This window comes from Struthio camelus, chromosome 8 (genome assembly GCF_040807025.1).
Source record: "Struthio camelus isolate bStrCam1 chromosome 8, bStrCam1.hap1, whole genome shotgun sequence".
NCBI classification, from domain to species: domain Eukaryota; kingdom Metazoa; phylum Chordata; class Aves; order Struthioniformes; family Struthionidae; genus Struthio; species Struthio camelus.
The window spans coordinates 3581968-3594453 of NC_090949.1; the positions used below are offsets into that span (position 1 = coordinate 3581968).

The 12486-nt window shown below is 42.7% G+C and overlaps 1 protein-coding gene across 7 annotated transcripts in view; it reads right to left on the reverse strand.

Moving 5' to 3' along the window:
* Positions 1-12486, reverse strand: part of HMCN1 (hemicentin 1) — a 252628-nt gene that overhangs the window by 58590 nt on the left and 181552 nt on the right. For all 7 annotated transcript variants that reach the window (XM_068953529.1, XM_068953530.1, XM_068953525.1 and 4 more), the window contains 7 exons: positions 12034-12201; positions 8312-8425; positions 4370-4456; positions 3778-3969; positions 2927-3100; positions 1630-1743; positions 67-212 (listed from right to left, as the gene is read on the reverse strand). In XM_068953529.1, the coding sequence (XP_068809630.1) occupies positions 67-212; positions 1630-1743; positions 2927-3100; positions 3778-3969; positions 4370-4456; positions 8312-8425; positions 12034-12201 (995 nt within the window). The remainder of the gene's footprint in view (positions 1-66; positions 213-1629; positions 1744-2926; positions 3101-3777; positions 3970-4369; positions 4457-8311; positions 8426-12033; positions 12202-12486) is intronic.

A 12486-nucleotide genomic window follows, 5' to 3' on the forward strand; every position in this document is an offset into this window, starting at 1 on the left:
GACAGTGACTATGCAGTTGTTTCTGCGTGACATGCACCCATTAGAAGGAATTAAGCTGTGACTAGCCTGTCCATCCTTGTACCAGCTGATGGCAGCAGCAGGAACCGCGTGAGCTTCGCACTCCAGGATAAGGCTGTGGTTTACTTTGATCTTCACTTCTTTAGGAGAGACACCCATCCCTGAGATACCCCCTTTGTTAATGGTGGGTGGAACTGCACAAAAACAAAGGAAGTGAGAGAGACCTCCTTGACTCGCTGTCTTCAGCAGCATTTTAAAGTTAGTCGTACACAGGGAAAACCGTTACGATAAGCTCAGGGCAAGCAAGTGCATTCCCCCTATAATCTGCCTCTTTCACGCAGCTGGGCTAACACAAGACAGCAGCGTGCAACATTTTTAGACATGCAAACCTGACCAGGGCCTCACCTAGCTATATCCCTTTATTAGGTGTTTGGCTTGAATTCTACAAAGTTCCATGTACTGCAGTCATCAAAAACCATTTTAAAGGAAATAAATATTCTCAGAAACATATGTCTGAACTAAAGTCCACACTGAGAGCAGCTGGTCAAAACTCAGAATTTCCATTCCATTGAAAACCCCAGTGTTGCAAAATCTTGTTTTTTTCTAAATCAGAATGAAAACAGAATGTTTCAACATTCTTAAACAACCCCCCGCCTTGATCTCATAATAGCTTTTACGTTATTTTATAATTTTGCAAGCGTTTTCCATTCTTTTCTCAATAGGAAACTTAACATTCTCCCCGACGCTTACAGTACCACAACAACTGGCAGCTGTAAGGGCTTTTGGGGGGGATGGGGAGGGGCACTGATCTTGCTATAGAGCTATACATTGATAATGAGCCCCTCTGTAACCTTCTCATTATTCCTACTCCAATGGGGCTTTATTAGGGACTTAGTGTAACAGCACAATTAACATAACAGCACTGTTACTGTGAGGAAGCAACCCAAACTCCAATTCAAACTAAAAGATGAGCAAATAAAAAACAAAATGAGAAGCCACGTTTGACTGAGCCCATAACGAAGAGGTTGCGCATTAAAACAGACTATTAGGCACAGATGCCCAAAGGACAGAGTGCTGACAGGAAACCTTGACTGGGAAAGCTTTTGTGCATATGGTGTTTTATGGAAGGATATAAAAATAGAATCCTCCTGTTTCACCTTACTCAACAAAGTTTTCCATTAGATTCCAGGGGGGGTTTTTTTGTTTTGTTTTGTTTTGTTTTTGCACACCTGCCCATGCATCCCATTTTTTAAAAATAGCTCCTATGCTCTTGAGATTCTTTCCTCAAGTCTCCCACTGTGCAGCATCCATCTGATTTGAACATCGTAACTGGAAAAATTACAGCAGAAACTAGAGTTCATCATAACTTAAATGTCTTTCCCTGGGTGATACAAAGATTTTTGGCCAACTTGAGCACTTATAAAGGATGCAGCAGCAAACTTTCCCAGCGCCTCTCTCCAGTCAATGTCATCGCAATCAGCCAACGCAGGTGTTAGCTAAACAAGGCCACTAACAGCTGCCTCAAAAATCCTTGTGTTCCAGGATAAATAACACTGCAAAGGACAAAAACGGAAGAATGCAAACAAATTGATACTGGGAGTGTTTCCTTACTGTAGACTTTCACTTCATAGTGTTTCAAACTTTCTCCAGCCTCATTTGTGGCTATGCAGGTATACCTTCCAGCGTTGTCCTCCTGCGCATTTAGAATCTGCAGGGTTCGACCACCTGCCAAAAGAGACCGTCCCTTAATAGCATCCATGTTATACTTTTGCTTGCCAATTATTTAAATGGCTTCTGCAGCATGTTTTTAATCCTCGAGGCCAAATTTCGCCCTTAGATGAGCACAACAAACTCAACACATGTTACCAGGTATACTATGCAGTAAATGAGTGCATAATTTGCAGAAGCGCTTTGGAACGCAACTCTCTGCTTCTGGATGCTCGGAGAATTTTGTTAACAGTTCTGTCACGCAGAACTGTCCTGAAGGTCTTTAGACAGGGTTCTGCACTACACTCAGAAAAAGGGAAAGGAAGCACAAGCATTGAGACAGACCGCTGAACATACAGGGGTGGACATGAGCCTCTAAACTGGTTTTGTTTCAGTGCAGTACTTCATATAAAAGAGGCTCTTAACTCTCTCTGGAAAATGGATAGAAGCAACAGCTACTATATCAAACGTAAATGAATCGGTAGGATTTAAGATTTTAGGTGGCCTCTACAACTTTGACATCCATCAACTTCCTTCCCATAGCACCCTGTTTATTTATGATTTATATTGTCTGCATTCTCAGAGATGAGTCACTATTTCATCTGGCTGCAGCTCTTTTCAGACTGCATTCCTAGAAATTGTCCCCCAATGTAGTAATTCAATTCCTAGCTATTAATAATACTCATTTTTCCTCTGAACGTTTGCAGTTGACAATACTACACTACTCGTTCATCCACGTTACTTCAGTGTTACCAGTGAAGCTTTTTCCTATTTCCCACCTCCGCAGATGTGCTAGATAAGAGCTACTCCACAGAAAGAAAAATGGCAAACTACTAATAACTTAGGAAAATGCCATCTCATTTTTATTAACTTTGTTGCTCTTATCTCTTTCCACCCCACCCAGCTCATTTCCACACTGAATTTCAAGTTATTTACATTCGTTAGCAACTCCAGTGAACACTTCTTGCCATCATTTAGCTCTACAGAACAAGAAGATAAATATCTGAATACAAAAAAATACAAGGAGTTAATCAGTTAATTGTAAAGCACTTAAGAGATACTGGAATGGAAAGTGCCACAAAAGTGCAAAATATGGCACGTAATACAGTCTTAGATTTATCAAAAAAATTCTGCAACAGTAACTAAACAATAAAATAATAAGGTACTACATTGCTTCCCAAGAACAAATAAAAGTATTTACCTGGCAAAATGCGGATATTTCTGTTTGATTCTATAGGATTGCTGTCTTTCAGCCAAGTGATTGTAGCCGGCGGATAGGAATACGCCTCACAAACTAGGGATGTCGGGCTATTGAGGATAACAGTGACGTCTTCTGCACTTCCATGGCTGTCTGCACCCACAATGGTTGGGGACACTAGGAGCAGCAAAATCATTATCTGGAGAAAGGAACTCTACGGAAAGCCAGTTTTCCATTGAATAGCCAGTCTAGGAACTTGGTTCGAGCCTTAAATAGCTGAGGGGCATTCCTCCTAGGCACGTGGAAATCAGTTAACATTCATCTGGCCAACAGGCCACAAAAAAGCCAGCCACTTGGCTCCCATCTCCCAGGGGTCTGCTCTTGTGCAGTGGCCAGCAGACACACTGCTTGATCCTCCTGAGAGCAGCAGATTGGTAGGAGGTATGAGCCTAGGAAATGCAGATACGAATAACACCCTCTCCAATGTTTGCAATAGGTTATACAAAAACCATCATGAAAAAAGCAAACTGCAGATGGTTTCAGCCTTTTACAAAGGCCACAACTTGAAAAGTGCTCTTCAGATTTTCCTTCCCTGACGCGCAGTAAGCCAACGAACTGTCCTGTTCATTCCATACAGATAACGTCCTGCTCAAGCTCCATATTTACTAAAGCATAAAACTGCTATGTTTCTATTGAACTACTATTATTTATCAATTAGAAAGCTATAAAAGTTTAACCGTAGTCAGGCAATGTACACAGTGCTATAAATGAAGTGCTATAAAATCCCAATGTGACTATCTGGTTCTTCTTGAGATTAATACTTTTTCTGCAAGAGCCAGTACAGCTTCTCTTACCAAGTACATTAAGACTGTAACTTTTGCTCTTATCTCCAGCTGCATTGGATGCAATACATGTATATCTCCCTGTATCAGTGACTTGAGCATTGCTGATTTGCAGAAAACGCCCACTGGATAGAAACTTGTGATCTTCACCCTCAAGCAGAGGCTGCCCATCCTTTATCCAAGCGATCTGTGGTACAGGGTTCCCTTAATGAATCACAGAAAATTGCAAATATTAGTTTCTCCATAGCCTCTAGAACATTCCAAGACTGCTGAATAACAGAAAAATACAGTTGCAGACGTTCTCTTAAGATATATCCTGTAGGGAGATACTTTGGAATACATATCCTACTCTTGGAGCCTTCTGAAGTAATTCACACCTCCTAAATTCTACAGGGTTTTAGAGCAGAAATATCACAGCACTATCCTCTCGGTTACATTTTATACAAGTTTTATACACGGATGGCTTAACTCCTGCTACATGTACTAAGGTTGAATCTTAAATTAAAAATTTCCACTGGTTTGAAAATTCCATTTAAAACAGAACCAGCGATGCTTGACACTGTAGGTTTGATCACTGAAGATAAGTAATACAGTATACTTTTACCTATCACTTCACAGGTAAGGGTGACACTGTGCTTCTCTTTCACTTTCACATCTTCCAGTTTATTTTCACCCACAATCCCTGGAGGCACTGCAGACAGACAAAAAGACAATATCAATATCAAATATCTCCGTCGTTAGAGATACTTAAAAGCTGTCTGGATAGGGTCCTGGACAACGTGCTCTAGGTGATCCTGCTTGAGCAGGGCCGTTGGTCGATGATCTCCAGAGGTCCTTTCCAACCTCAACCATTCTGTGATTCTGTGATCAGAGTATTCCTTACAACCAATTCAAACACAGCAAAGGCAACGTCTGAGGGTACGCTTCCTTTAAGCGCCTCAATCAACGAACGGCTCAGTCAGATCTACCAGAGACAGGTCCAGATGTGAGCCAGCGTACAGCTAACCTGCCCAGACAACACTCTCGGGAGGTTTTGCATTCTGGTCTGCGCCTCTTAACCACACTGCTCCATGCAAAGGGTAAGACAGGACCACAGATCCATAATATACTCACCTTGCTGTCTCTTCAGAGCTAGAGCGATACTCAGGGTACTGAGAAGGTGCATTCCTTACGCTTTTGAGTATGGTCAACAGGGCAATAGATGACAAGCAGCGGTAGCGTGCCCTTCTATTGTTAGCGTGGCCAGGTTTGACTTTATGCACCAGCAGGTTTTATAAGTTTGTGAACAAATTCTATCTCCCATATTACGAAGCTAGCGATTTATTTGTTCAAAGCCACGCGCTTAAGTTTAAGAGCTGCTTGTTTTCCAACGGTAATTGAAAGCATCTAGCTAGGACTCTAGGGAAAGAACTGATTGAAAAAAAAAAAAATTCAGGCAGAAGAAATTCGTTTGTTCACATACTTTTTTTTTTTTTTTTCTTACCAGCACAGTAAAAGCAATATAGTAGATTATCAATAAGTGGATGTTGTGCAAAGGCATACATTTCAAACTAATATAGCTAATTCCATACAGGCAGACAGACAAATTATGAGCCTAAAGGCATCCTGCAGTGATATAAACTCTGTTTCTCTGGGGAAATAAAAGGCAAAACTATACCATTAAAATACCTATCCACATCCAAAATAGTTTACTCAGTACAGGAAACATCCTACTGCATGATTGACCATTTGATGACACGCTTCCAAATGATCGTGGTCAATGGGACTACACAGACTAATGTCCGATTGGATGAAGGAGACTAAACATTTCAGTGTTGACAGGGTCAGACTGTGAACATGTTGGTCAACAGCCCTTTGGACCCACATACTTTACACATTACATGGGAGAAACGCGAAGCAAATAATTTTAGTGCTAAGAGAGATCATCAATCATTCTTTTCAAAGTAGAGGGGGGGTTTGTAGAGTCGAGACAAAAGAAGAGGGCGCTAGGAATCAAAGTAGGCACGGAGTACACAGGTTGAAAAGGAAGCCCTGCAGTTATAAGAAAAACAGACCAAACCTCCAAGATTTTCTGTAGTTTTGTCACAATAATAATGGACGAGAGAGCCAGATACTGTTCTTCAATAATCCTACAAAATGCAAACTACCAGCAGCTTAGATAGATGGCTTAAAAAGAGACAAAGTAAAATATACTTAACAGCTTATTTGTGACCTACCAGTAAGTTGGAAGCAAAAGTTTTATAAAAATAAGAATCACAGGCAGAATCAAGGAAAAATAAGATGGCTGAATTCACCGTCTACCGAGAAAAGCAATGTGTTACATCCGATCTTTGATACCGACAACTAGCACAAACAGGAAAGAGAAGAAAACACAAAGCTAAAACAAGTTTGCATCTCACTCGAGGACCGGAATGGTGACGAGACTTATTTCCAAGCAGCTAAAAGCTGGCCCCCGGACAGGGGGCACGGCGCGACGATGGAGAGCAGAATTCAGCGGGCAGGAAGACGTGGCCAGTACCGGCCCTCTTACCCACCCGCAAGGCAGCTGTGATCGGACTCCCTGCTGTCACTGCACACGCAATGCTAAACCGACTTTTCTGTGGGTTCTGCCGTTCAAACGTGCTCTGTGTAGCAGAGACACACCAATCAGCGGAGATACTGGATGGCAGAAAATATAACCTAAAAACTGCAAACGCCAGGACTTCTAAGTCAGGCCAAAAATCATTGGTCATAAATTAGCAGGACAACGCATCGCTCTGGCCCCAAGACAACAGAGCCAACTGTCAACGCGTATTAATTTCAGAAATAGCCACACCAGACATTTGGCAAACACGTAACGGAGCTCCCCATGCAAACTGGCTTGCCTGTTGCGCCTCCTACACCCGCTCAGCGAAGCAGACACGGGAACGCTTCGGCGCGGTTTCTGTTTACAGGGAGCGGGTGCACGTTCTGTGGCGCTATCAGCCCGCGTTCCAGTAACTTTCCTCCAGAAAGGAAAAAAAAGAAACTACCGAGAAGGAGGGCAGCGAAGCCCGAACAATGGAATTTTCCACTTAGCCCACTTGAAACGGGCTTCACCGAGCATTTTTCTTCAAGGCAAACAAAGCCGATGCGGGAGAGGTTCCCTGAACCCTCACAAACACCCTTCTGCTAAAACCCTCCAAAGAAAACAGTAGAACAATGAAGGCTTTTCGGTGCTTGGCCATCTCTTCCATTCTGCCGTATCTGCACTTCCATGAGCTCATCAAATAAACTTGAGCTGACATGAATGGAAGTTATTACACGCGTAAGTCAGCTGAAGGCAAAAGGAAACAGATAGCGCTCTACATCTTAGAGAAAAGACTTACAGTCAAATTCTACACGGTAACGCTCTAAGACAGCCTTCGTTAGGCCTGGTAATTACTGGTAGAAATAATAAATAGCTACTCAGCCCAGAAGCAGTATTTACTGGGAGAAATACAATGTTTAAGAAGTAAGCCATGTGACAAAATTACACTTTGGAGGGTCTATATACCTTTAAAAGGTTCTCATGTAAAGAGTCTGCTTTATTAGTGCTTGTCTAAACATGTCAGCAGCATCACCCACTACCACATTTTGTTTACAGCACCAAAAGCGCTACTGGACTGCAGGTTTCCCCTGCATCAGAGATTTCCACGTTGCAAAAAAGATTCCAGCTCCGCTCTTCAGTTTCACTGTAGGTCTCGGCTTTGCTTTTACCTCTTTGTTTCAACAGATCATTATCATCAGGCAGCTGAACTATAAATTCTATACCCCGTGCTGCAGGGTATTGCTGATTTTAATGCGTAAGTACTATCCCATGGGGTTGCACCTCTCTGCGTTCGACATGAGGTGCAACAGAGTCACAGAATGACTTTCACTTGGTTTCCTGGGGCTGCAGTTTTCCTTCAACGTTAAGCCAGTTTAAAATCAGGCTGCTGCCAAAAGAAATAGCGCTATTCCCCTGTCCACTCGTTGCTGTCATCTTCTTTTCAGCAGTAATGGCATCTATAAGCTGTGCAGTGAATCAGAAGGGAACTGATCTGGCTGAAAGTTAAGCTGACCAAGAAAAAAACAAAACCCCAGCTTTCCAGCTCACCGATAATCTGATTCGTCTTGTTCATCACACCCAAGGGAGGTAAAGCTATGAGCAAGGGGAAACAGGAGAGAGGACGGGACGCCGGCTGTCAGAATCCCCCAGGCTTCCTTCGGACTGAAGTAACAACGTAACTGAAGCCAGAGTCACGTTGACATAGTTTCTCTTCCGAAATACCCCTCCTTCTCCCCAAAAAAACAGAAGTACCTCTCAGCTATTCTAAATTATGCCTGAAGAATCTTAATTTTAGAAATTAGAAGTACAGCCAATCCACATGTAAAAGTGACTTCTCTTTAAAACCTGCTTCTCAGACCACATTATCACCTGCAATTCTTCTAAAATTTTCCTAAGGTGGTATGTTTTGTCAGAGTACTTATTAAAACATTGGCAAAGTGCATAGTACGGCCCCTTTCCTTTCCTCTTCTAGTGTAACAAACATTATCGCATACTTACCCAGAACAGAAAGGTCAAACTCCTTCCTCGCTTCTCCTGCAGCATTCGTCACTACGCAGGTATACCGACCTTCATCTTCTACGCTTGTGCGCGTCAGACGGAGCGTCCTACCCCCTGAGGGGAAAGCCCCAAAATATACCATCATTAGAGTCCCGTGCCAAACAAAACGCTCCCCAATTGTCTGTGTTTCCTCCGATTTTTTTCTATTTTGCTTAAACGTACAGGTTTATTTCCCCTCTCTCTAATGTGCTCTGTTTGGTTGAACAAGCAGGAGGAGCCACTGACTGCCCATACTCGTGCCCCACCATCTCTGTAGGTCTGCCCTCAGATCCGCAGTGCTTTCAGACCTGCTCACGCTGTTCTTCCTGCCAAAGTCAGTAACCTTTGAATTACCACGCTCCTAAATTACCCTGATATAGCCCTTCCTTCTCCCCCTTAAATTACATTCAAGGGAACTTGGAGGGATGCAAACATTTGCCCAGAATCTCTGGGAGAAGTCAGAGACCCACCGGAGCGCTCTCTGGAAAGCTCCTGACACACCTACAGAGTTCATGCAGTCAATCCAGCCTGCTCCTGCATGTATATATGTCGGGGTACAGCGCACACCGAATCCACTGGAGCAGTGCTGGTGCTGTGGATGAAGCCGGCACAGTGTTTGCAACACGCAGGGTTTGTGCACGTACTTCTACCCAGGAAACTGTGAAGACAGAGTGCCTAAGGCAGCAAGGCTCTCACTTGCATGAGTACTTTGCTTTACCTGAAGATGTAGATGACTGCCCAAGGGGGAAAAAAAAGCCTCATCAGACAGACAGATATATATGCATGTGCATGTGTGTAGGTATGTATATATATATGCATATGTAAAAATAAGTTTGTTTGTATATACATGTACATACACACACACCCCCCCCCCATAAAGATACTTTCATGTGCACAGAGAAGGAGTAAAGTTCCACTTCTCTCGCCTTAGCATTTGTATTACTCGTGCCACCAGTAGTAGTAGCAGGTGACAACAGTACCGGTCTCCCTGCAGTGTTTTAGAGTAACCGTTTTCTCCTAACACTATAGCAGAGCAGTTGTCAGGACACAGTTGCACGGTCATGCTACTTTAAAGAGGAGAAGATCTGCAAGTACGTTTGACCAAAGGACCAAGAATGTCCTCACTTCTCCCTAAGAGAGTATCTTCTCTTTGCTTCCTTTCTGGCAGAGGAACAGCACAAAAACATATCAACAAGCAGCTAAGTGTAAAAACAAATGTGATGGCCATCCTTCAACCTTCTTCCGCTTCCTCAGTAGCGGGTCTCACATTAGCAATCATTACCACACAGTTTACCACCTCTGAACTATGCATCTCCTGTCTGGGGATATCCGCAGAGTCTCATTAGTGGGATATATCCCAGAAACTTGTGTACCTGGTCATCCTATAAGATTCAGGAGGGCTCAGTTCTCACAGCCTTGTATCACCCTGCTCCTTTCTCCTATCCCCATCCTGAGTAAAGCCATATAAAAAGCAAAACAAAGTAGGCATCTACCTGCAAGAGACTGTGTAACCGTCCATGAGTTACACCATACACACCAGGAGCTCCAGTGGTGAGGCAGGAGATGACTCTCTACGTTTAGCTAAAACTTAATAAAAGCTTCTCTCCTTCCTAAACCTAGCATGCAGCTTAGTGCATGGCTGCAAGGATGGCACATGTGGCATGGTGGAGCTTTTTGGTTTTTGTAAAGGATCGGTATGGAACATCATCAAAAGGAAATTTAAGTACAGTATCCAAGTTAATAGACATCAAAGTTGCCAACAGTGTGTCCACACATTTAAATCATCTGCAATGCCAAGTATGTTTTCAATCAACAGTCCTGAAATGTTGTTTGGCAAAGTATTTTACCTTTTAAATATTAGCTGAAGGGTTTGTTTGTTTGTTACTTTTTTTTTTTTTTTTTTAAAACAGCTGTACAAGCACAAACAAAATCCCAAATGCCCTGTTGGTCATAGTTCACTACCACAAAGCGTAGTTTTCTGAAGAACTGCACAAAAGCACAAAGTTTGCTGAAAAAACAGGCACCAAGTTCTAGCCTGTCGTGTCCCCCCTCCTCCCCCTGGCCTCTAACATTAGAGACAATAAACATCTTTTTGTGCCTCTCCCTTCCCAAGTCTGCAGTCAGGGTGGTGATGTTAGCGTGGGTGTAGAAATCAACAGATAGAAGAGAAACTATCACCCCCAAAAGAAATTATTTTTGTTGAGGGCAACTTCACACAAAAGGAATGCAGACCAACTCAGATTTTTATCAGACACCCACTCCTTTCTCCATGCGCCATGCATAAGAGTGGGAAAACAGAAAACAGGACTACCTACAGTAACGTTCAAGCCTACACTGATGGGAAAAAACCTCACGAATTCCAGCTTCAAATCATGTCTTCGCTAAAATACCCTAGTTCCATTTACCTCTCTGATGGTTTTCTCATGTTCATGCTGTTGGATGGCTTGGCTCCACGCGGCTACGTCAAAGTATTAGAAACTTCATCGAAACATACTCTCGTGAGAGTCCCTCTCTGCTCCGAGTGGCTCGCCCAAGATCAAAGAAACATCTCAGCTTTTGTCTCTACATCTCAGTCGTCACCGGGCACTTAATTACTTTGACATAGACCAAAAAGATGATCCTCAAACAAAGTCAACGCAAAACTTACTGCTTGCTTGGTACATCTCTTCCATTTGCGATCTCAAGAGCGGCTAACTCAATTTCCTATTGTAAACACAAAGCTTTAACATGATGGTAGCTGCCAGTCAAGCACTCTCTCACTGGAGGACTGTGGTTTACAGGAACAGGTACTGAGCCCTTCCTATTTTGGACACCTCCATCAATTACTACTGACATAAAAGGTATCTGAACTAGTTCTTTGTAGGCGACTCCAGCTTGGAAGTCAAGATCCCCGATAAACGGGATCTGTTTCTCTGCCCGCCTATCATAAGTTTCCCTAGAATCGCTGTATTTCACACGGTTCTTGCCAATGAACTGCTTGTTCTGTGCTGTCCTTGACTGACTGCCTTTTTTGGCTTCTATAAGAAGATATTCAAAAGATCAGATTCAATCAGCTCCAAGGCCAGAAAATATTTACATGCATTAATTTCTGAGGCTCATGATTAGGTTTCCAACTGTTCTTATAAAGCGACCCACAGATATTCAAGGTGTGTTTTATTCACTGTCGTATGCATTCATTCGCTCTCAGATTTTTAATCCTTAAAGGGAAAAACAATATGAAGAGGAGCAGGTGGAAAAAACAAACCAAGTGAGAGAGAGCTAATGCACTATTATGCTTCATTCATACCAACATTGACCAAGTAAGATGTCACTAAGCTGCTTATTTCTGGAAATAAGCACTGGACCAATACATACTAACAGCCAGCAGTACGGTTTATTCTGTATCACAGACCATATTCCCAAATAGTTACCACACCTTTGCCCCATACAAGGAAAGTTTGGTAACAGCCTAAACAGCTTACTTTCAGCCATTTATCAGACGCTCCAGCCAATCTGATTCCATTTGCTGAAGAGCTTGGTACTGAATAACGGTTTCTTTTTTCTCCTTGTCTTTACGGATCACTGAATCAAACTTTCACTCACGTGAAATACCTGCTCTACAGATGTGGAGTCCTTCACTACCGCCCTCAAAATAAAATAAAAAACAAAAAAAAAAATCACTACAGCTTAAATGTTTCTTGTACCTGCGAGGATTCTCACTGAGCTGTTGGCAGTGACAGGCCATCCGTTCTTGAGCCACGTTATCGATGGCAGGGGAATTCCCGAAGCTTCACAGATCAGAGAGACGGGATTTTTCTCCACAATGCTGATGTTGTCAGGCATCTGCAAGTCACCGGCGATACTTGGGGGCACTGCAGAACAAAAGTAAAGAAAAACTACGCTTCAGACCAAACAAAAACTACTTTTGGTCTCAAAACGTTCTCTCAGCCAAAGAATAATTCACTGAAGTTAAGCTAGGCCTGATAAGTGGGGAGCTACAAAACTGAGACATTTATTAGACTAATGACAAATTTTTCTTGTGGAACGGCAAGGAAAAATTAAAAGCACCACAAAGCCAGAAGGCAAAAGTATCTTAGAGTTCATTCTATTAGTACTATTAACCTTATTTCATGACTTAAGATCCCTAATGAATAGCA